Consider the following 27,309-nt stretch of genomic DNA (forward strand, 5'->3'; position numbering starts at 1 on the left):
TCCACTTTATTGTGTAGGGATTGGATGGCTGGACTCGAAAATTGTCATCGATATCTAAGGGAAACAGATTTGTGTTTGGAAAATGCCTCTGGAGCGCGGGCTGATGTGACGTTAAGTTTAAAAGCCTAAATTAACACCAGAAGAATATCCCAACATGTATTAGACTCGGCAATATAGAATGAAGACAGAACTATAAGAAATAAATTAAATTTTTGTAATGTCAGTAAAAAATCTTTAAAAAATTAATGAAATTCTTTTTATTTCGTAAAGAAGTTTGTGTACAGTAAACGTATATCGACTGTTATAATCCGTCGATTTTGCCCGCAGGTTCCGCAAGTTGAGGATAATAATTCGAAGCGGTGTCAATACTGTATTTAATTTATAATTTTTGAAGGACCCAACTTTTCATTGCATAAACATCGGTAAAGAACAGCGAGTAGTATACACGACCTCTGCAGCCTTTGTGTCCGAAGCTGACGAGTCCAACTACTTCCCAATAACCGTGTGTATTCCGACATACCAAGGGGCTACCACTGTCACCCTGAAAAACAAAGCAGAAGTGATTTAAATACGACGTACATTTAAGCTTATGCGTTCATTATTTCGTTTTGTTTTAAATCGACACTTTGTATAACAATACGCTAAAGTATTTCGTCTCAGTACGTACGTTATCACCTTTGACGTACAGTGAAAAAATAAGACGGTCCGATCAGCAAAGATGTCCATTGTTGATTAATCAAATTTAATTAAATTCCGATTTTATCCATTTAAAAGTATATTTTTTAAAAATCAAATTATGTCATAAAACAGCACATTTTTAAAGAATTACATTAAAAAAGAAGTAGCACTCGTTAAATATTTGGTGAAGAATATTTAGCTGGCAATAATATATATGGGAATAAAACAGAACATATTTACTGTCATAAAAATGAAATTGCTAGCAAAAATATTTAGTCGACAATTATTTGTTCACAATACAAGCTCATCTCAACAAAAATAACCTTCTTAGTGACACTCAATATGGTTTCCGTTCTGTTAGATCTACAGCAGATATGCTTACAGTTATATCTCATAGGATTAGCAAATCTCTCGACGGAGGCAACCTTTCTAGGGCAATTGCTCTTGACATATCTAAGGCCTTTGATAGGGTATGGCATAAAGGTTTACTTCACAAGATCTCTAGCTATGGTATAGCTGGAAATGTTTTCTCAATTATTAAATCATTTCTTTCTGATAGGTTCATAAGAGTAGTAGTTGAGGGGCAAAAATCAGAAGCTCACAGTATTAATGCTGGTGTCACTCAGGGGTCCATCCTGGGCCCAACTCTTTTCCTGATCTACATTAATGATCTTCCAAATCACATCCTTACATCATTTGCAGACATTTATGCTGACGACACTACCATTTATGGTAGCACATCTAAGACAGTAAACGACCAAGTTCTCTCCGATTCTCTCTCCTCTGATCTTGAGCACGTAGTACAATGGGGAAAGGAGTGGCTGGTTACTTTTAATACATCTAAAACCAAGCTTCTCTCTTTATATCATCAACATTCTGATCCACATCTGGCATCAATTGAAATGAATGGCTCTCGTCTTCAGGAGGCTTCAAGTTTTGACAAGCTTCTGGGCTTGACCATTACTCCCAATCTTAAATGGAACACGTACATCAAATCTGTTGCCAAGGCCGCTGGAAAAATGGTGGGATCTTTCTATCAATCCGGTAGATACCTCACTGCTGATGAAATTCTCTATCTATATAAGAGCCAGGTACGTCCAAGGATGGAATACTGTTGCCACATATGGGCAGGAGCTACTAGAAAGGACTTGTCCTGCCTTGATAGAGTTCAAAATAGACTTCGTAGCCTCGTAGGAGATGTCCTTTTCTCTTTCCTGCAACTTCTATCTCACAGAAGAGATGTTGCGACTTTGTCTCTGATGTATCGTTATTTTCATGGAAAGTGTTCGACTGAGCTTCAATCTATGGTTCCCCCTCGCCAAACTTTCACAAGAAACACTCGTCTAGCTGAAAACACTATCAATAATTCCCCCCACTCTTTATCTGTGCCTAAACCTAAACGTAGATTCCATGAACAAAACTTCTTTCTTAGAACTGCACGCCTGTGGAATTGTCTTCCGTTTTCCTGCTTTCTGGCTGACTACAATATGGTTGTGTTCAAGTCTAACATAAATAAGTTCTTGATGAGCCGTTCCATATAAGTTATCAAATTTACCGAATTTTCATTACTAATGATTACTATATTGTCCAATTTCTACAGTACATTCTTTAACCCTTATCCTTGAGTGGCCTCTTGGCCTTGATAATGTGGTGATGCCTTTGTAAAAAAAACATGTACCAATGAAAACAAAGTAACAAATTCAAGGAAAGATAATTCAATACAACCTTTATTGTATGCGCAACAGATCATGAAATTGTATTCATTGAAGTGTATACACGGTAAGAGTAAGTGGAGTGATGTATGCGCATGTGTGTACGTATGTTTGTGTATGCGTACGCTTGTGTGTGCGTACATTTGTGTGTGCGTGCGTATATATGTACGTAGAGACGAAATCTATAGTAAAAATATCTGCGTATTGTGTCAAAAGTACCGAAATAGAAGGCGCGTTAACTGGAAAATGACGTCACGCAATATAGGCAAGATATGTCAAACAGTTAGACAGTCGATAATGACTGATAGCGTTTTGGAAAGGAACACACTTCAATCAATACTGAAACTGAACTTTATTCAATACTAGCAGGCCGCCTGGCGTTGCCCGGTCTAAAGATGCACTTAAATATGATACACATAAATATGCAGAAAATTCCCTCTATAATAATACGTAATCTGCATGAATTAAACTAATACATGCAGATTACTTATTTATTATTATAGACATATTTCTCTGTAGATTATTATATTGAACCTAATTAAAACTAAAAATGTATATGTATAACTTGGATACCATTAGCTAGAATCGCAATCAAAACATACAACTCTCCACTCTCATTCCTTACCCTTTGAGCCTGATCCAATTCACCTCTTTCCCATAAATGACCAGATCATCTACAATAACGACAACTCCCCGAATGTCTTGAAATTGTTAATTCAGCTTTATTTGGAATATTTTTGCTAAGAAGTTCAGGCCAAATTGTAACTGACGCCAACGGTATTGGCCAAAGCATCTCTGAAAGGTCACTTTAGGCATCATCGAGTTCAACATGCCAATGTCCTAGTGATAGGTCCACGTATTCCTCATGTCATGAAGGACATTCTTGAGAATTGGTAAGACATAGTGCTCTAGCATGAGTGCTTTGTTGAGCTCGTGAGGATCCAGGCATATTCTTATTGTTTCATTTTTCTTTATTGTGATGACGTTGACTAAACCACGGAGTGTTTTTTCTATTGGCTTATTAATCCCAATTTGCTTAGCCGGCTTAACTCCTTTTTCAGTTCAGAACGTAAAGCTATAGGTATTCTCCGATTAGGCATTACAACTTGTATTGACTCTAGTTGAGCTGCAGCGTGGCAACCTCCTTATAGTTTTTCTCTATGCTAACTGTTGCAACACGGTGGAAGTTCTGTTTTATCTTCACACGGCCCATTTGTATGCTCGCCCACAGGCTAAGCAGTGGTTGGCAGTCAACTTCATCTTTAAATATTACAAATTCTACTGAGTAGGTTTGTTGTGTTTTGTTTTTGTTTTTTTTTTAATTTCTTTGGCATAAACCGAATGGTTTCATCAGAGATTTGTTCCACATTGATAAGACTCCTGTATAGGGATTCATTCTCTTGGCAAACATTTCAGGGAGAATATTAATGGATGCTCCTGTGTCAATCTGGAAAACAACTTTTTTTATTCAGGAACATAAGGCATTTGGCCTCTTTTGGCTGTTTTGTCTTTGGAAGTTTTATCGCATTCACTCAGCGGATGTATTCTTCATCCTCCTCTGATGATGTGCCTAGTTGATGTACTCGTGGTGGAGGTGCAACGCTTTTTCTTTTCATCCGTTCGTGTGTTGTATTTCTGTTTTCGCGTCGTTCTGACTTTGTTGGGACACTTGGACTCGAAATGTCCCTTCCTGTTGCATGCATAACATAATTTACCATGAGCTGGGCATGTTGCATTTTGGTGCATGTGTGTAGCCACAAAATAGGCATTCTCTTTTGGAGACCGGTTCCTTCACTCGACTGGTTTCATGTATCCTCATCACCTGGGTTATATCTAGTTCCATTCCTTGACTGTGGGTTGAGGCCATTTCAGCTGCTCTGCATATGTCGATACTCTTTTGTAAAGTAAAGTTCTGTATTTTTAACCGATCTTTGGTTAACTAGTCACAGACACCTTCTACAATCTGGTCCTGTAGAAGTGAGTCACTGCATCGAGTGCAAAAATTGCACGTCAGTACTTTTAAATCATTGTAGAACTTGCCAAAGGTCTTCCCTCATCCTGTTTCCTGTGACGGAACGCAAATCTCTCATAAGTTTCGTTCAGAATTCCGACAGAATACTCCCCCAGTGATTGCAGTATGTCATTCACAGTACGCTCAGTCTCCGGGTTGTCAAACTGCATGCCCTGGTATATTTTCATGGCGTCATCGCCCAGGCAGTTCTTCAGTATAGCAACCTGAATTTCTCGTGGTTTTTCCATTCCTACCAAATATTAGTCATTTTTGGAAATTGATCAATGCAGAGACGAAAAAAAAGTTTAGGCAAGAATCACTTGCTACAGCAACTCAATAATAATAATAATAATAATAATAATAATAATAATAATAATAATAATAATAACAACAGACTGTAGAGATCAGCAGAGACTATGAGGTGAGGGCGCTGCTACCATGTTATATTCATGGGTTAGTATCAGAATAAAGATGACACAGAGCCAAGTGTAATCGCAGCTTTATTGAGCGGCCATCTCACAATAAGAAGTCTTCCTCTATTCATAGGACAGTTACATAGAAAGAGGACTGGGCTAGGGAGGGAAGTGGTGGGGGTTTAGTCATACTTAACAATACGTATTTTATTTTAAAATTGAAATAAAGTTTATATCACGGAAAACACTATTTTGACTTTATATATATATATATATATATATATATATATATATATATATATATATATATATATATATATATTAGTCCTCACGCGAAAATGTTTTAAATAATAATAATAATAGAATAACAATAACAAAGACTTTCGCTGGCGAGGACTACTATTGAGCGTAGCCAGTTATACACTCCTTTTGAAATTTTCATCTCTATTTTTCTACTGAATATTTTTAATGAAACCTATATGAAATATGTTCCACATTAAATTGTAAAGATTTTCTATTCTGAAAGAAGTTTTAAAAAGTTCAATCTAAAAAAGTTATTTTAAAGTTTTTGTTAAAAAATCAGATTTTCTCATTATTCAGACATGTATGACAAAGAGGGAGTAGCAAAAAAAGAGTTGTGGTATGAGGAGAAATACGAACTGAAACAGAGAGAATATTAAGACCTGTTATAAAACAAAGAGGGGGTTGCAAAAATGAGTTGTGGTGTGAGGAGAAATACAAACTGAAATAGAGAGTAGGAGAGTTTTTATATATACATGCAAAACCACATGCATTTTTTATAATCCAAATTAATAAATTAAATAAAATATAATCTTAAAAAGATACGATACAAGTTAGAAAAGCATTTCATCCAAGGCATGAAAATTGTTAAACAAAATGTTTTTACTATAGGCTTTAAAAATAAAGGCACAAGATTCAATTCGAAATTTATTTATCTTTAAAGTGCACTTTTATACATTTTACAAAGGTATTAAATGTTTATACCTTACTTCTTACTTTGTAAAATTTATAAAAGTTCACTTTGAAGATAAATAAATTTCAAATTATATCTTGTACCTTTATTTTTAAAGCCTGTAGTAAAAACATTTTGTTTAACAATTTTCATGCTTTGGATGAAATGTTTTTCTAACCTATATATATATATATATATATATATATATATATATATATATATATATATATATATATTTTACACAGTGATCACCACTTATCAAGGCCCGGAAGCCACTCAGGGATAAGGGTTATAGATATATGTATAAAGATCCATCATTTACCTGGCCTTAGACGTTTATAGAAATTTAATCTGACCTTACATGTATTTTATAAGAGACAATAATTATATGAAGAAAATTAGGTAGTGTTCAGCTGTTCATTCTTTATCGAGAAAATGTACGTACGTGCATGTGGGTTTTAGTCAGAAAAAATAGCAGTGAAATGTAATGTATAACAATGTAATATTCGGCATTAGCATACTTCATTACAAGCACATATAAATGTCCATAGAGTGGTAAGTTCTTAGTAAAGGGAGATAATATTATACTGCAGAGTTTAAAGCGAAAAAAAAAGATAATTTCCAACAGAGGAAATAACTTATGATTTTAACTAACAACATACACTTATATTTTAATAGAGTAAGGTCTTGCAATGTTTGCTTACGTTGCATCCAGTTTGATAGGGCTGGTCGTTATCAGCACAAATCATTGAATAATAGAGAATGGGAAGTAGTTGTTTACAAATAGTTCTTGACTGTATGAGAACCTTTGCCTCTTGAAGCCGAGTCGATGTTCGATCTGAAAAATACACGAAGATAGTAGTTTGTATTGAATTATACTTACATACACACGTAAGCGCGTGTACATCACACTCACATATGGAAAAAACTAGGTACGGACAATAATGGCGGGAAAAAGATAGGGGCCATAGTTTTGAAAGTCGATTTATCATAATTTTTTTTGTAGATTTTAAACTACTTTTTAATTATATTTGAAAGATTAAAACCTAAAGGTAATTTCCGAAACGAAAACAAATATTTGTACACTTGAAAAAAAATGTTATAATGAAAATTGTTTTCAAGGTGACATTCGGAAACTGACAAGTTCAGCTAAATTTTGAAGTAAAACAAATTCATTGTAAAAATCCCTTGAAAGATATGTATTACAAGTTTTCTGGATCTATTTCAAAGATAATTAGTAAAATCAAGTTCTAAGATATTGAATTAAATAAAATAAAAACACATTGTTTGTACAAAAATAGCTTAATTAGCCCCCCCCCCAAAAAAAACGAGAGATTCTGGCTTCACGCAAACAAAAACAAACAAAATCGTCTGAGAATGCATTCTGCGAAAATCCAAAATGTCAGAAAATCTGTCTGAAAATGATGTCAGATAGTTAGAGGGAGGTGGGAAGTACTAGTTTCCTTTTCTTCTCAGCCGTGCATCCGTACATTACTATCGTAAACGTTTGTATAGTCTTGACAACTTTTAAATTTAATTATTTTGTGTTCCTGTTTTTAAATAAGATTATATAAAAAATAAAAAATTATGTTGTGCTGAAAGTTACCGTTCATGCAAGCAAGGAAAACATTAGAATCTTACATATAAAGATTACGCGAAACATGTAATCTAAAAAAAAGAGGAAATATTTTTTACAATCATGATTTTAAAATGCGTGAAAATATTAAATAAACAATGCTTTATTCAATGATAATATCGGTAGTTCGAGAAATTAATTTTTCTTCGAGTTATATCGAATTCATTAATACGTACTTTAGGGGCCTTTTTTCGTAATGTTTCTGAAAAAATGATTTTTCTTGTCTATTGTTACAATTGATGATGCTTTATTTTCATAAAAAAAGCAGAAATAACTTCATGCAATAGTAACATAAGTATGTTTTGTAACTGAAAGTCATAACTTTAGTAAAGGTGTTTTTATTTTTAAAACAATTACATTTCCATTAGGATTCAAGTAAAATCAATGAGTTAATTCTATTTTATGATCATTGTTTAATAAATCCTAAAGATTTCATTAAAATTGGTTGATGTTTTGATTTTTTGTGAATTTTTAAGTAAAGGGAGGGGTCAAAATGTTTATACATTTTTAGCATCGGTCATTCATTTTGCACCTAGGAAAAGCTTGAATACCTGCTAGATATTATCATTGAGTGTCTAAAGTTTCTCTTTAAAAAGGTCTTCTTAGGACATCCTAGCAGGAGGGTAATTCCTCCTACTGTAACGAAATCGCCGACACATATGTAAATGTGCAAGCTGTGACACGAGTGTGACGCCACAGAAATAAATGTACCAGGATCGAACGCGAAGTTTTGGGGGTGATACTTTACCACTTTATTAACGTTGTTTCGTTCTCTCCCACTGCAAGGTCTTAGACATCAAGGTTGGAAGGTGGGATTGACAAATCAACGCCCCAAGCTGAGGGGGACACTCTGATCAGGAAAACGTACCTTGCCAGCACCGTCGACATCACTGTGGAGGGTGCCTTAGATGATTAGCGATAAACTAACCCTATTTTCAAATAGAGAAGCGAAGCTTAGAAGGGTGGACTCCTAGAACTGCCTAAAACTAAACACCCCCATTGCAAAATCCACAGGGACCGGATTATAGGGATGGTATAATCTCTGTTGATTTTAGGGGACCAAAATATAAATCCTTAACTTAACGTTTAACATGTAAAAGAACTTTAATGGAATATTTAAATACATATGTATTTCATACAGATATCAAGAGCTAGAACCTGAAAGAGATTCCTTGATTTCGGAGAATTTCAACAGAAGTATAATGAAACAAAAGAGAGTACATACATGATGGCAGCAAATTACTTAATATACTACACATAAAAAATATATACATACACAAATTACACAAATTACTTGATATTGTACACATAAAAAATATATATACACAAATTGCACAAATTACTTGATATAGTACACATAAAAATATATATACACAAATTACACAAATTACTTGATATAGTACACATAAAAAATATACATACACAAATTACACAAATTACTTGATATAGTACACATAAAAAATCTATATACACAAATTACACAAATTACTTGATATAGTACACATAAGAAATATATATACACAAATTACACAAATTACTTGATATAGTACACATAAAAAATATACATACACAAATTACACAAATTACTTGATATAGTACACATGAAAAATATATATACACAAATTACACAAATTACTTGATATAGGACACATAAAAATATATATACACAAATTACACAAATTACTTGATATAGTACACATAAAATATATACATACACAAATTACACAAATTACTTGATATAGTACACATAAAAAATATATATACACAAATTACACAAATTACTTGATATAGTACACATAAAAAATATACATACACAAATTACACAAATTACTTGATATAGTACACATAAAAATATATATATACACAAATTACACAAATTACTTGATATAGTACACATAAAAAATCTATATACACAAATTACACAAATTACTTGATATAGTACACATAAAAATATACATACACTAATTACACAAATTACTTGATATAGTACACATAAAAAATATATATACACAAATTACTTTATATACCACACACAAAAAATATATATATACACAAACTACACAACTTACTTGATATAGTACACATAAAAAAAATATATATACACAAATTACACAAATTACTTGATATAGTACACATAAAAAATATATATACACACATTGCACAAATTACTTGATATAGTACACATAAAAATATATATACACAAATTACACAAATTACTTGATATAGTACACATAAAAATATATATACACAAATTACATGATATAGTACACATAAAAAAATATACATACACAAATTACACAAATTACTTGATAGAGTACACATAAAAAATATACATACACAAATTACACAAATTACTTGATATAGTACACATAAAAAATATATATACACAAATTACACGAATTACTTGATATAGTACACATAAAAAATATATATACACAAATTACACAAATTACTTGATATAGTACACATAAAAATATATATACACACAAATTACACAAATTACTTGATATAGTACACATAAATATATATATATACACAAATTACACAAATTACTTGATATAGTACACATAAAAAATATACATACACAAATTACTTGATATAGTACACATAAAAAATATATACACAAATTACACAAATTACTTGATATAGTACACATAAAAATATACATACACAAATTACACAAATTACTTGATAAAGTACACATAAAAAATATACATACACAAATTACACAAATTACTTGATATAGTACACATAAAAAATATACATACACAAATTACACAAATTACTTGATATAGTACACATAAAAATATATATACACAAATTACACAAATTACTTGATATAGTACACATAAAAAATATACATACACAAATTACACAAATTACTTGATATAGTACACATAAAAAATATACATACACAAATTACACAAATTACTTGATATAGTACACATAAAAAATATACATACACAAATTACACAAATTACTTGATATAGTACACATAAAAAATATACATACACAAATTACACAAATTACTTGATATAGTACACATAAAAATATATACACAAATTACACAAATTACTTGATATAGTACACATAAAAAATATATATACACAAATTACTTGATATACCACACATAAAAAAATATATATATACACAAACTACACAACTTACTTGATATAGTACACATAAAAAAAATATATATACACAAATTACACAAATTACTTGATATAGTACACATAAAAAATATATATACACAAATTACACAAATTACTTGATATAGTACACATAAAAAATATATATACACAAATTACACAAATTACTTGATATAGTACACATAAAAATATATATACACAAATTACACAAATTACTTGATATAGTACACATAAAAATATATATACACAAATTACATGATATAGTACACGTAAAAAAATATACATACACAAATTACACAAATTACTTGATAGAGTACACATAAAAAATATACATACACAAATTACACAAATTACTTGATATAGTACACATAAAAAATATATATACACAAATTACACGAATTACTTGATATAGTACACATAAAAATATATATACACAAATTACACAAATTACTTGATATAGTACACATAAAAATATATATATACACAAATTACACAAATTACTTGATATAGTACACATAAAAAATATATATACACAAATTACACAAATTACTTTATATAGTACACATAAAAAATATACATACACAAATTACACAAATTACTTGATATAGTACACATAAAAAATATACATACACAAATTAAACAAATTACTTGATATAGTACACATAAAAAAATATACATACACAAATTACACAAATTACTTGATATAGTACACATAAAAAATATACATACACAAATTACACAAATTACTTGATATAGTACACATAAAAATATATACACAAATTACACAAATTACTTGATATAGTACACATAAAAAATATATATACACAAATTACACAAATTACTTGATATAGTACACATAAAAAATATATATACACAAATTACACAAATTACTTGATATAGTACACATAAAAATATACATACACAAATTACACAAATTACTTGATATAGTACACATAAAAAATATATATACACAAATTACACAAATTACTTGATATAGTACACATAAAAATATATATACACAAATTACACAAATTACTTGATATAGTACCCATTAAAATATATATATACACAAATTGATATAGTACACATAAAAAAATATACAGAAACATGAAAACAAATCAGTGATGGGCCGCATGAAGGTGGTTTTTAAGCCCTGCCAAACTCTGGCATTCTTTGGCACATATTGTGCACACATGTGCGCCACTTTTATGTATGTTTAAATGCCCTTTTAGACCACCTGCTGTTTTGCACGTCCGCCCGCAGTTGACACAGGTTAGATCTGGCAACACAAGACTCTTTTGTAACCCACTTCGCTGATGAGTAGTCTGATGGCTTATCAGCACAGCTCTGCTCAGACATAATCTCCCACACACCTCACACTCCAGACCAATTTGGCGCCCCAGCCCATCCACTGCTTCTGGCACCTTCACTTTCTGGATATCACATTTCAGTCGCTCATACTGGGTTCGATCAGCCTCAAACTTTCCCATACCTCCCCACAAGGTCCTTCCACACTTTACGATCCAAAGCAAAACTCTCCCAGGTTCTCTCATCAATCTCACATTTTTCAATCCTTGTATCTCATTTTAGTCTTTTGAGCCAGACGTCTTCCCTCCACGAGCTCGCCATAAAGGAGTTGTTTGGGAAGTCGACTGTGAGACATCCTCACCACATGACCACTCCACCTCAGTCTATGTTTGATAATGAGAGCTTCAATGCTCAGACATTGGGGCGGTTCTAGAACCTCAACATCACTGACATACATTTGCCAGCCCACACCTAAGATTTGCCGTATGCACATCTGGTGAAACCGCTCGAGAGGTTTCAAATGCTTCCTGTATGTTGTCCAAGTTTCACAGGCATAGAGAAGAGAAGAGAGAACGCATGCGGCATAAACCTTAATCTTTGTTGACAACGAGATCCCGTGACAACTCCACAAACGCTTGTCTAACTTTCTAAAGCCATCACTTGCTCTACTGATCTGTAATGATACCTCATCATCCAGGGCACCGGACATACTTAATGTGCTACCCAAGTATACACACTTAGGGACAACCGCTATCTTTGACCCATAGATATAAACTGATGGCTCATAGTATAATGAAACAAAAGAGAGTACATACATACATACATAATGATGATTGCAACGTCAAACGAGTACCACTCCCTCAGACACTTAAAGCCCATGAGTCCAAAAATGACTTTTTTTTCTTGTGAATTCACACGCTCAAGCAGGCATGACACTGAAGACGGTCATCGAGATCAATTATTACACGCTTCCAGCATTTCAAGCCTCCATGCGTCACAATTTTTCCATCACCACAGGACCATTTTTATAGACAAATGCCTGAGGGAGTATCTATATACAGATGATGTTACAGAGTCTTAGCTTTGCTAAGTCTCTCTCTCGGTTCAAAATGTTGAGATCCAGCAACAAGCAAGAGCAAGATAGCCAGCAACAAGTTAAACTGCCGACCAGCTTAATGTGGATACTGGTCTCCCGCTTTATGGTTTTTTAAATCAGTGATTTGCTTCTCCTAGAAAGGTTGCTTTCACCATGGCTTAGGGAAGCCCTCTCCACACCAACACACGCATACATACACACAAACACACACGGTGCTAGTGGCCGTTGACCCCGAAAAAGGACTCACTCGCCCTTTGGAAGGTCTTGTTTTTTACTCCTTCAGGAAGACTAGCCACCCTCCTCACCAAAAAAGTCTGGTGGGGGAACCAGTTTAGTCGTTGGTGACCCGACCATGAGGCAGATAGTACTGGGTTACATGGTACCATTAACATATGACATGACCATACATACATACATACATACATACATACATGATGATTGCAACGTCTTGTCAGACGAATGCCACTCCCTCAGTTACTGAAAGTCCATGAGCCCGAAGATAACCTTTTTTTCTTTTAGTCCTGCCAGCGAATTCACATGCCCAAGCAGACATTACATTGAAGACGGTCCTTGGCATACATACATATATATACATATATATACATATATATACATATACACACATACATATACACACATACATACACATACATACCCATAAACATACACACATGCACACATCCATCCATCCATACATACATACATACATACATACACAATACATATAATACATACATACAAACACATACAAACATATACATACACACATGCACACGCATATACATACATATGCATACACATATGTACAAACATATACAAATACATACACACATATACATACATATTCACATACATATACGTGCACATGTATGCACATATGCATACATACACATAAAGTTACCTACATATACCTACACATACATATATATATACACTTATACGCGTACATATATATACATATATGCATATACATATACATACATACATACACACAAATATATATATATATGCGTGTATACATACAAACATACATAAACATATATACACAATAAATAAATAAATAAATAAAAATATATACACACATACATATATACATACATATACAAATAGGTATACATACACATACATACACTAGTACATATATTAACATACATACGTACATACACACACATATGCATATATAGAATGATGGCAGATCAATTATTACATGCTTTCAGCATTTCAGGGCTACACACGTGACACTTTTTCCATCGCCACGGACAATTTTTATAGACAAATACCTGAGGAATTATCTATGCAAAGATGATGTTACAGAGTGTTAGCTTTGTACGACAGCTAAGTCTCTCTCTCTCTGTTCAAAATGTTGAGATCCAGCAACAAGCATGAGCAAGATAGCCAGCAACAAGTCAAACTGCAGACCAGCTTAATGCGGGTACTGGTCCCTCGCTTTATGTTTTTTTTTTTTAAATCAGAGATCTGCTTCACCCAGAGGGGTTGCCTTAACAAGGCTTTTGGGAGTCCTCTACACCCCACGCACACATCGAAATAAACATATACACGTACACATACAAGCATGCATACATACAGATACACATACATACGCAAACATACATACGCAAGAAAACACACAAACACACATGACAATATGCACATGCACACACACACATGCATACATACACGCATGTACGTACATATGCACATACACGTGCACATACACGTACATGTAGAATATACATGAACGAGCCTTCATGATGACGATGATGATGGTTGTTACGAATAGGTGAATTCAACATGAATAAAAGAGTAAAACAATCCGAAATACACATGCATACATACATGATGATTGCAACGTCTTGTCAGACGAGTGCCATTCCCTCAGACACTTAATGTCAAGGAGCCCAAAAATGACTTTTTTTTTTAGTCCTACTGGTGAAGTCATTGAGATCAATTATTACATACTTTCAGCATTTCAAGCCTCCACGCGTCACAATTTTCCATCGCCACAGGACCATTTTTATAGACAAATGCCTGAGGGAGTATCTATACACAGATGATGTTACAGAGTCTTAGCTTTGTACGACAGCTAAGTCTCTCTCTCCGTTCAAAATGTTGAGATCCAGCAACAAGCAAGAGCAAGATAGCCTGCAACAAGTTAAACTGCAGACCAGCTTAATGCGAGTACTGGTCTCTCGCCTCCCATTTTATGGTTTTTTAAATCAGTGATTTGCTTCTCCTAGAAAGGTTGCTTTCACCACGGCTTACTGGAGCCCTCTCCACCCCAATATACACATGCATACACACAAATATACACGGTGCTAGTTGGCCGTTGATCACCGTGCTAGTTCGCCCTTTGGAAGGTCTTGTTTTTAATCCTTCAGGGAGACTAGCCACCCTCCTCACCAAACAAGTCTGGTGGGGGAACCAGTTTAGTCGCCGGTGACCCGACCATGAGGCAGGTAGTACTGGGTTACATGGTACCAATAGCATATGACATGACCTGACAATAACATACATACATACGTACATACATACATACATACATGATGATTGCTGCATTTCTCCAGATGATCACCGTCATATTTAGTTCTCCTCATCTCGTCGTCCATGCCATCTCAAATGACTCTGCAGTCCCGCCGCAGATTTGCACATCTTTAAGCAGATGTGGCGTATAAATTGAGCAATTTCCCATGAGTTAACTTTCATCTGGAGGCTGAAGGGTATTCCTATGAACAATCACATGTCTTCTCAAACCAGCAGTAAACTTGCAAACTTTGTTGCATATCAAACAGATCGTTTGGTCCGGACTAATAGGCACAAATTAACCTGAACAGGAGTTTTGTGTGACTTGATGTGGTTGACGTAGCCAGCTTTTGAGAGAAGCAGTCATTTACAAGCGTCGCATTTCCAGCTCCGTGTGTCATCAGTTAAACCATACATACATACATACATACATACATACATACATACATACATACATACATGCATACATACATATACAATGGGCGTTCTAAAAGTAATGTTACCTATTTTATTCCACCCAAATGGATCATAGGAGATTGCATGCGAGCTGCATTGTTATGATGACTGAACTTATGCAATCATAATCTGAAAGTTTCATCTTTGTTGAAGATATTGATGGTGTGAGATTCTAAAAGAGCAACCTCTGCTATGGACGTGCGTCTGAAGCAGAGAGGCGCCATTAAATTCCTGTGCATTGAGATTAATGCTGACTATGTAGAGAAATAAATAAATAAAGGTTCCTGTCTTGGTAGTTCTTCAACTTTTTTAGTAAAACTTGGAAGTTTTACTTTTTGAACGACCTTCATATATATATATATATATATATATATATATATATATATATATATATATATATATATATATATATATAAATGCAATCTTGACTGTGTGTGAGAGTTCATTCTTTATAGACTTCGAAACGGCTGAACAGATTTTCTTTAAAATTTACAGAACTTTAGTGTATAAATCTGGGAGTGTTAATTAAGTTAAGTTTTGCCTCAGAATACTCCCGATAATTACCGATAATCGAAACCGTTATTTTAATTTATCTATTATTGGTAAAGCCATTTTTTCATGTCTTCGTTAGCAACAATGATAGAACAACAGGCCGTGAAAATTCTACTGTGGGTAAGTTGATAGCGTGTTTTTTTTCCCCTTTTTTTTTTGCATGACGTGATCTGTACGTTCAAACTCCGCACGTAAATTTCTTTAATTTTTTTTTCATTAACTGCAAAGAATTTTATAAGACTTGAAAATTTACGTGTTTTTTAGTAGTGCAAAAGTAAATTATGTTTCTGTTTTTGAACGTCCATTGAACAAGCAACTGATTCTGAAGAAATTGCAAAACAGCCAACACATATTTAGCGAAAATGTGCTTCAGAAGTTTCTTATATGTCGGTTTAACAAAACATAGGCCCCAACAACCAAGCACAAGTAGTATGCCTGGCAACATAAGATAAGGAGTTTTTTGACGCAGTTGATTAATTGTAGAACTATACATCAACAGCCACATAAATTCTTACAACGAATAGATAGTCGATGTTGTGCCTGTGGTTTTTCTAGAGTTATAATCAGGATTCGGTTCTGGGGTTCGGGAAGGAGTGAGTCACTCTCTCGAAAACAGCACGTTTCTGCCCTCTTCTTTTCCAATCGACCACACCTGGCCTCTCACCATCAATGTCACACCGCACAATCCGAACGTCAGCAATACAAAATTCTTTTCAAGAGATGTTCACGACTGCCCCAGGGAATTTTTCCCTGCTTTTATATCCTCCTATCTAGAAAAAAAGGAAGAAACAGGAAAAAAAAAATAGCTTCTCTCATCATACTCTGCCTTCCCAAGATGCCCTTCGCGTATACAAATGCGCTGGCCATCCTTTCCTTCTTCTTTCCCAAAGAGCGATGCAGATACGCCCGGGATGTTTCTTTTTTTTTCTTCTTTTCTAACCATATACCCACAGTTTCTTTTGCATGCGGTTCAAGAAATAATGCCCCCCCCCCAATCTCTCCAAAGTAGTTGGTTTTGAGCTGGAAGAATAGCTGCTAAGGGGACAAATCAGAAGAAATTGGATTGTTGCTTGTTCATTGCATCCACTGTGTGGGGGCTACGTTGATCAGTAAGGTGTCAATATAACTGAAATTTACTAAAATAATATTAGGATTAAAAAAATAAATAAATAAAGCAAATATTGGAATTACCAAAGATACAGATAAAAATAAGCATAAAAAGGCATGAAAGCAACCCCGAGCAAGTCCGGATAATACTGCTAGTATATATATTACTGAAGATATATATAGCAGCGAGTAATGTTTTTATATTCTGTGCTTAAATACAAAGATGGCGTTAGTTCAGGGAAAAATCACGAAATCGTATGAAAAAGAAACAACGACCTAAAGTAAATTTCTTCTGAATGTTTTTCTTTTATTTTTTTCTGAGAAATTATTGTTCTAGAAAATTCCTTATCAGATTGATCACTTTGATTGTTTTGGTAAATGATGAAACGACCATAAAATGAATCTATAGACTGGAAAATAAAGATTTTGTCACTAGAATCTGCTTTTATATTTTCTCTTTCCCAAAATAAGGCACATTGCCACTGCACCGTAAGGGGCTACTGTGAATTAATAGCATGACCTATAATGGCATTCTAAGTGGAGAGTTATGCAGCAAGCTGTTTTTTCACATTACATTTAAATTTCTATATGTTAGTACAGTCAGGGAAAGAGGGAGGGAATCCAAAAGGCAAGCGGTCATATCTGTCATCTAAGTGCTTCTACAAAGAAAGGATGGGACTTTGTTGCCTCTTCGGTTGGTCGAGTGTATTTATGTTGAGGAGACCCGATGAGAGCAAGTTCGTCGGAGCACCTTCCATAGAAGTACTTGTAAAACAAGTAGAGGGATGCATACTTTTTAGCGAGGCGACAGGGTCTTGAGCTTGGTAGCCAGTATGGAAACCTATTGATTTAGATGCTATTTTTTAGCACACTGCCTAACGTTAAGAAAGAGTGAGAGAAAGAGAGAGACAGATAGACATACTCGTCGTTGGTGCACCAGCCAAGACATGGTTACGATATATCATGTATGGGCGAATAATGTCTTTGTTTAGATATATGATATTGACAGGCTGGACAAGTTTTATAGCCCGGTAAACGCAAATCACCTTCTTTGCAGCAGCATTAGCAGTATCTTCTAGGTATAAGCTTCCAATTTATGTTACTTCTGAATGGTAGAGAAATTTAAATCTTGGATTTTCTGGTTTGAACCCTGCTTAGAAAGAAGTGAGAGACCAGATGTTGGTGCGCCAACAATATTCCATACATAGACGAATGTTGTCTTTGTACAAATATGAAATATTGACAGGTTTGAGAATTTTACTAGCTCGGTACATGAAACCCGCCTTCTTTCCAGCAGAATTGGCAATATCTTCTATTTATTTGTTCTAATTCATGCTACCATTGAATGGTAGGCCGAACACTTTGAATGTTAGACTTTCTTGTAGGGTGCTATCAGCCATAGCGTTCGGTGGTTGGAAGAGCTGCTTATAGTTATTAAAGGAAAGAAGTTTTATCTTAGTAGCATTAAGCTTTTCTGTAATTAATCAAAATCAGGTTATTGTAATATGACGAGTATAAAGCATTTCCTTAGTTATCAACCGACATTTTCTTTGCCATGTCAATGATGTCAATCTCTGCTATGTGGAGTAATGATATTTGTATTAGTGCCAAAAATGGTGCAGAGATTAAACGTGGATTAGTTCATTTGTCGATGATGCGTCAGCCTGGCAAAATAAATACCAAATACTTACTATTTTGCATGCGTCCCCAACCCGATAGAAAGCATTGCGTTTGTGGAACCCACGGTTTAGAAGGAAGACATATGGGTCGGATGTAATCAGTCATGACTATCGGCGAAGTCACACGCAATACAGCAATATCGTTGTGCAGTTTCACCTCAATGTAGTTCGGATGTGAACTGATTTTACTGATGTAGTATTTTTTACCGCCACGAATATTAACCGATCCAACATTGATGCTGTAATCTTTGGGCTTCTCACTGAAATAAGAAATGAATTGAGTGATAAAACAATGGATATGTTGGATATAAATATAACAATGATTACGTTTCATAATTGAACTATACAGAACATGTATGAACAGGGTGGAACGATAAAATTGTCGCTCTAGAAAAGACGACATAATTCCATTTCTGTCTGATGAAAACCGGTTTCCTTTTGTCTTTACAGACCATCTACTAGTCAGCCACTTGTGTACAAATCCCAAGAGTGATAGAAGCCTTCTGTCATGTCTTACAGTGAAACAATGTTCAACGAGCGAGATCTGAGATACGGCGCTGTAAAATTCATGCTCTCTATCTATCCAAGTTATGACAACAGGACCATTGCCAGTACCTTCAAAATGCATCGCTGGATTGCCAGAAATAGCAGCGATGTGCACAGGTTGAAAAAACCAAAGTGTCTGGCCACAGTTATAGTCTTTAGTGTTGTTTCAAATGAGGGCCACAGCATCTCACATCTTTGCAGTCGGCTTGAAAATCAATACAAAAGTGTACCTGGTTGTGCTGAAGAGTGTGGTGATTCAGGTGGCCACTGGAAGACCTTGGGTGTGGCAGCAGGACTCGGTGCCGGTCCACAAGTCCAAAGAGACTTAGGCTTGGCTTCAGAAGGAGTACTACGACTATGTATCCTTCCCTCAATGACCCCTCTCTTCTCCGACCTGAGCTCGCTGGACTATTTTGTTTTGTCATACGCCGAGAATATCACCAACTTGACCTCCCACGACACCAAAGCCAGCCTGATCGCCGCCAATCCGCCGAGTATTCGCCGAGTTCTCCCCGGCGCCTGTGGAAAAGACATGCTCCTACTCCCGGACCCGTATCGAGGCGGTGATTGAGGCTGAAGGCGGCTACATAGAATAGATGCCAGCTCTAATACATAATCAAGTTAACAGAATTAACTTTTTCTATAAAAGTTTTAGAATAAATGTGTAGTGTAATTTTCTTTAAGGCGACAACTTTATCGTTCCACCATGTAACATCAAATAGTAGAAAAAGATATAGCTCATAATTAAATAATATATATATATATATATATGAAAAATTGCTGCCTAAATATACAAATATATACAGACGTACATACACACACACACACACACACGCATATATATATATATATATATATATATATATATATATATATATATATATATATTGGTATATATTGCTATATTTTTTCATTAAGGCAAATATTATTAAATGCAACGGAGACACATTGTTTTATGATTCTTTTTTTTTTTTAATTTTTCGATTTTCCGTAGAATCTTTTTTGCATCAAAATCAAAAATATTAATAAAAGTTACATAGTTGTTGCTGTCAACTATGGAACTTTTATTAATATTTTTGATTTTGATACAAAAAAAATAGTATACGAAAAATCGATATACAAGCATTATTGGCTACACATGTGCATACATGTTTCTGCTGCAACTTCTAAGAGGCCAGATTTTATTACTTATGAAAGCAAATTTTAAAAGCCTTTCTCTTATACCAAATTTACAAAATCATAATATATTGTTTTTTATTATAATTTTCTCAAATAAAAAACAAACTTGTATATTACAAGGACTATTTAAAATTTGATTTAACATAATTGAAAAATAGAGCTCATGCATGGATACATAGATATCATGTAATTAAATAAGTGATACATAACTTATAACTAAACGCACACATAGTCGAGTACAAAATCTTTATTGCATATTTATTTAGAATAGTGCTGTACCAGTGTGGATATGTGAAGGATTTTTCACTTTGATATTACGCTTAGTTTGAATTTGTTCTAAATATAGAACGTCTGGCCGATCCTTAAAATATTCATTTGTCCTGCCCTTTTCTGCCTTTAGTTTTCAACATAATTTATTTTCATTTCAATTATTCTGACTGAAGTGAGCGATCGGGACTCTTATCTCTCATTATGAGGCCAATAATAACCTTTGCACTTAGTTTTTTGTCCGTGGCAAAATCGTTTACCGCAATTTTAAAATGTTATCTTTGCGTCTCTACATCTAACATTTTCTTTGGATAGTAACACCTTTTTTAACTGTTTCTACATCGAGTCTGGACTTCATCTGCAATATTCCTTTCATCTATACATTTTTGTATTATTATTTACCTTTAACATCTTAATACAATACGAACATCTTAATGCAATACGAACATCTTAAAGCAATACGCACATCTTAATGCAATACGAACACCTTATGCAATACGAACATTTTAAAGTAAATCGAACATCTTAATACAATAGGAACATCTAAATGTAATGCGAATATCTTAAAGCAATACGAATATATTAAAGCAATACGAACATCTTAATACAATACGGACATCTTAATGCTATAGGAACATCTTAGTGCAATACGAACATCTAAATACAATACGAACATATTAATGCAATACGAATATTTTAAAGCAATACGAACATCTTAATACCGTACGAACATTTTAAAGCAATACGAACATCTAAATGCAATACGAACATCTTAATGCAATACGAGCACCTTAATACAATAAAAAAACATCTTACTACAATACGAACATCCTAATGCAATACGAACATCTTAATACAATACAAATATCTTAATACAATACGAATATCCTAAAGCAATACGAAAATCGTATACAGTACAAAAATCTTAAAGTAATAGGGACATCTTAATGAAATACGAACATCTTAATGCAATACGAATATCCTAAGGCACTGCGAACATCTAAAAGCAATACGAACATCTTTATGCAATATGGACATCTTAATACAATACGAACATCTTAATGCAATACGAACATCTTAATGCAATGCGAACATCTTTATGCAATACGAGCATCTTAAAGCAATTCGCACATCTTAATGCGATACGAACATGTTAATTCAATACGAAAATCTTAATGCAATACAAATGTCTTCAAGGGATACGAACACCTAAATGCAATACGAACATCTTAATGATATACAAACATCTAAATGCAATTCGAACATCTTAATGCAATACGAACACCTTGATGCAATACGAACATCTTTAAACGATATAAATATCTTAATGAAATACGAACATCTTAATACAATACCAACATATTAAAGCAATACGAACATCTTAAAGCAATACGAACATCTTTATACGATACGAACGTCTTAAAGAAATACTTACAATAATGGTATTGACAAATTTTTAGATTAACAAACTCAGCTAAATCCCTATTCTAAAAGTGAAATATTACATTTTTAGGTTAAACTTGACGGTTAGAAAAGCAATCATTTTATTATAGTGGAAGATCAGTTTCGAATATAAACTTAACGCAATATAATTTGTATTTTTTTTAGGTCGCTAACACGCTATAACGTCAAATTCTAATCCGCAAATTTTATTTGCATTTTATAAATATATTATATGATGTGGGAGTACACACTGACATATTTGCTTGTCGCGGTATTTAAATCTATGTCTTTAAAGTGGAGTTTTTCCCGTTCCATTATATATATATATATATATATATATATATATATATATATATATATATAGTAGAAATGGTAATTAATAAAAATCTGAAGAAAGTGCTCAATACTGTTGTAGAGCAAATATGCGTTTTATTTTTATTACCGTTTTTTTTTCTGTTCAGTTACATTTTTGTTTCAGCTACACGACCGTTTTTTTTTGGCCGTTATGTAGCCTCCTCAGACTTTTTTGAAAAAAAAAACGGTAATAAAAAAATAAAACGTATATATATATATATATATATATATATATATATATATATATATATATATATATATGCATGTGTTTTTTGCGTGTGCGCACGCAGGAGAACACTTGTTTTTTTATTTAAAATGTTAAACGGGTTCACAACCCTCTTCGGAAATGAATTTGACCTGAAAAAACAAAAAAAAAAAACAAAAAAAAACAACAGAATCTGAATAGAACACTTTTCACACTAAATGCAAAATTTCACTCTATGATATATAGAGCATGCGTAAATAGAACTATATAACAATGCTTTTTTATGAAATGGTAACAAGCGTTGAATCGGAAACAATAAAAAACGATAAGTTAATTAATACGATGCTCTTTTGCTCAACAATATGCAACTCTGTTTATATTAACAAGTCGATCGAATATACTTTCTTTAGCAATATATAAGAAAGCTTCCATTTTTTCGATTTTGAATGTTAAGTTTGGTGTTATCATCCCGTTGTCATGGTTTTAAAGGGTACAGTTTTATGAGTAACAAAATAACAGTCGCACTGATCAATTATGGAGGTCATTAATGTCAATGACCCGCCTTAAATATATGATCTCTTCCGGGAATCAATTTTTTTTATACACAAATACACCTCTCTTTTTTTAATCACGGATAAGTAAAGTATTATTCAATTTTAAATTAAATTTTAAACCAAACTAAAAATAACCCACATTACAACCCTCTACGTCTAATAGCTGTGTTCCAAAATTTAAAATTATCAGCAAATTATTTTTTAGAATTCTTTACGTATAACTATAAAACATATACGCATACTGGACCTTATATATAGAGAGATAAATCAATTTGAAAAACATGGTTTGAAATCTGACTTACTTTCTATCAATACAGTGTGCAGCTGTGAGAACGTGCCATCTGTCAACAATTGCTGCACCACACATAAACATTTTACGCAAATATAATGCAGCTTGCCACGGAAATTCTCCTGGTGAAGCATCCTGACCGTATAGGATCATGGGATCATACAATTTGGAACTCCGTGTTCCACATTCTGAATAATTATAAAAAGTAACGATTAGTGCAGAACTAGTATGCATAAGCGGTAAAAGTCCAGAATAGTTAACAGAAAAACATTCGAAAACAAATAAAATAAAAACAAATAATTTTAGCAAACGCACCAAAAAATAATATATCTACGCACTTTTTAATTTTCTTCCTTTGAAGATTGTAACGCTGGGTATGAGGCAGTCAAACCAGCTGCCAACATTGTCCTGCTTTTTATTGAAACCAACCGAGAGCTCATTTTAGTATTCTCGTTGTTCCCTTAAGTGCAATTGTCTGGATCTCTTTTGCACTTAGTTCATCAGGAATATTAGTTAGGTAGGACTTCAGGTTCTTCTTCATAAGCCCTGTGGCATCTATAATAACTGGTATGATTGATATCTCCCTAAGATTCCAGTTTCTTTTCATATCATACATGATACCTAAATATATGGTCTGTTTCTACCTTTCAGCTCTGTTCAGACCTCCATCATTAAGGACACTCACTTCAACCAAGGTTGCAACTCTCTCTGACTTATTCAACGCACCACCTGTATATACTAACGTGTGAAAACTGTAAGATTCTTTTATTAGGCTGAGAAAAACGTTCTTGCAGAATTTTTAATTTTAATTTTAAAGGATACATTTTTAATAAGTTTTCGTTATAATAGCTATACTTTATATATAAATTCAAAGAGCGTTTTTCGCTTTATCCAATTTTTAAAATTACAATCGTTTTAAAACAACTATGTTTTCTTTTCAGAACGTTGAATACAAGATGGAAAAAAGCAAATCCGCAAAATTTTCTTAGTTCAATTCAGGCTAATAGACGATGTGCCAGCCCCAATTTTCGTGTCATCCCGTCTACGCACAAACTATGAAAAAATTTCACTTGATTCGGAGAGATTCGATGTCGTAGAGTCTAAATCTAAAAAGATATCCATGTGAACGATGCGCATTTTTTTATATTTTGCAATTCGATTATTTTTTGCAAAAGTTGAGCGTAAAAAATCATGTAAGGGAGGTAATCATTTAGTAAATATGATGTCTTTTCGGTTAATAGTTACCTCCCTTTGTTTAAAAATTCACCAAATCATGTGTTGTGTCAATAAATTTAATTTTGAATAAAGATACAATATGTATGTGTGTGCGTACGTTTTTTTTTTCTTTTATTAATTAAGCATAATTAATACAATTTTTTGAATAAAATCTCATGGCCATGAGTTTTGCATTTGTTTTAAAATAATTCCAGGTCGAAATAAATTATACTTAAAATTTCGTCAGCTATTAAAATAATCTGCTATTTATTTACATCTACAATATTTTTACAGCATTTTTATCATTTGTCAATTAAATAAATGCTAGTTATCCTGGTGTGTTACAGGCTAAAAAAAAAAAATTGAGAAACGCAGCATTACAGAAATGAATTTAATATTCACTGCACCATCAGCAAAGGATGAAGAGTTGAATCCAGTCAGAAAAGGTTGATGAGCCGTAGTAATTTTAGTCAATCCACTTTTGGTAAAGATGATCAAACTACTCGCTGTTCCTCTGTTTTCCACAGCCAAATGCATATTTTGCGACAAAGAAAAGATTAAAAAAAAAAATTGATGGAAGGCGCACCAGAGAACCCCTGCAACAATGTGAACTCATTGTAAATGAAATTTTATTGGCTGAAAAATTGAAACATGATGAAGATCATCTTTGTCAGTTATGAGATAAAGATCTTGTAGCTGCAGAGCTAAAATATTATATTACATGTAAAATCAATTATATCAATTTCTTGAGATACACAACAAAAAAATCAGTAGACATGAACAGTGAAACAAAACAGTGCTGCATATAATATTTCAATATTCTTTTATTGTAGGACCAAATACCACCAAAAAGCAATATTGGATATTTGCACGTGGTCAATGGTAACCCAACTCAACTAAGTATTTTTGAAAAGTCTTGCAATTGCTGATGAACTTGAAACTGAATGCATTGTATTGACATTTGATCTTGCATTTTATGCTAAAGCAAATACGTTGGAATGATGCCATGTATATGCAAAGAACAATTGTCAGACTGGGTGAGTTCCACACCTACATGTCATTTCTCAGTGTCATTGGAAAGTGATGTGAAGATTCGGGGCTAGCTGACATTCTACTTGAAGCCGGAACAGTGGCACAAGGATCACTACCTGGAGTTATGAAAGGTAGACACTATAATCGAAGTGTCACAGTTATAAAAATTATGTCTGAAGCTCTTATTTACTTTTATTGAAACTCAAAATGAAGAAAAAGCTAAATTCATTGAATTGTCTAAAAATTTACATAATGCTTTTCCCAAAACATGATTCCAAGATCTCTGCACATCAAGTAATTTTAAAGAGAACAGGAGATTGGGCCCTTCACCTTAAATCAGCAACAGGAATGATTCCCTGGTATTTTTCATATGACCATTTGAACAACGTTAGATATCTTCCTGTTTATATCTATAAGACGCATGCTGTTTCCGTAACACATCCTTCAATAGCAAAGCATCTTGCTGCTGGGAATTTTGTAGTTCAGCAACAAACCCAGTACCCATTTAGACAGACAGCAATGGGCCATTGAACAATTGAACAAATCATGAATAGAGATAGCAAGACCACAGGTGGGCAGATTGGATTCTCAAATAATCGCAATGCTGTTGATCGTTGGATTTTATCTTTCAATCAACGTGCTCAACTCTCTAAAAACTGTACTGAAATATGGAATTGAATGCACCAATAAAATCAATGAAGATAAAAACTTTTAGCTATCTTGAGAAAAAGAATTCACAACGATAGAGCAAGAAGGAAAGAGATTGCCTTCTTATAGTAGCAAGAACCTGAAAAGTTGACCTGGGAGAAATTTTTTCACATTATCTTTCAGAGTTTCCAATCAGCCTAACGTTGCAACGTACCAACAAAGCTGCTTTATTTCATTATTCTATTGTAAAGTTTCCTGAGATGAAAATTTATAATATTCCAAAAAAT

At 33.4% G+C, this 27,309-nt stretch overlaps 1 protein-coding gene across 1 annotated transcript in view; it reads right to left on the reverse strand.

The window, feature by feature from the left end:
* Positions 1 to 218: 218 nt before the first annotated feature.
* LOC145293985 (enteropeptidase-like) overlaps positions 219 to 27,309 on the reverse strand; it is a 123,778-nt gene continuing 96,687 nt past the window's right edge. The window contains exons 14-17 of the mRNA XM_080140878.1: positions 24,141 to 24,315; positions 19,303 to 19,550; positions 6,492 to 6,625; positions 219 to 541 (exon numbers count right to left, since the gene is read on the reverse strand). Coding sequence (XP_079997004.1) covers positions 380 to 541; positions 6,492 to 6,625; positions 19,303 to 19,550; positions 24,141 to 24,315 — 719 coding nt within the window. The 3' untranslated portion in view covers positions 219 to 379. The remainder of the gene's footprint in view (positions 542 to 6,491; positions 6,626 to 19,302; positions 19,551 to 24,140; positions 24,316 to 27,309) is intronic.

The sequence above is a fragment of the Euprymna scolopes genome, chromosome 15, assembly GCF_053919585.1.
Source record: "Euprymna scolopes isolate OS-2025 chromosome 15, ASM5391958v1, whole genome shotgun sequence".
In the NCBI taxonomy this organism is placed as follows: domain Eukaryota; kingdom Metazoa; phylum Mollusca; class Cephalopoda; order Sepiida; family Sepiolidae; genus Euprymna; species Euprymna scolopes.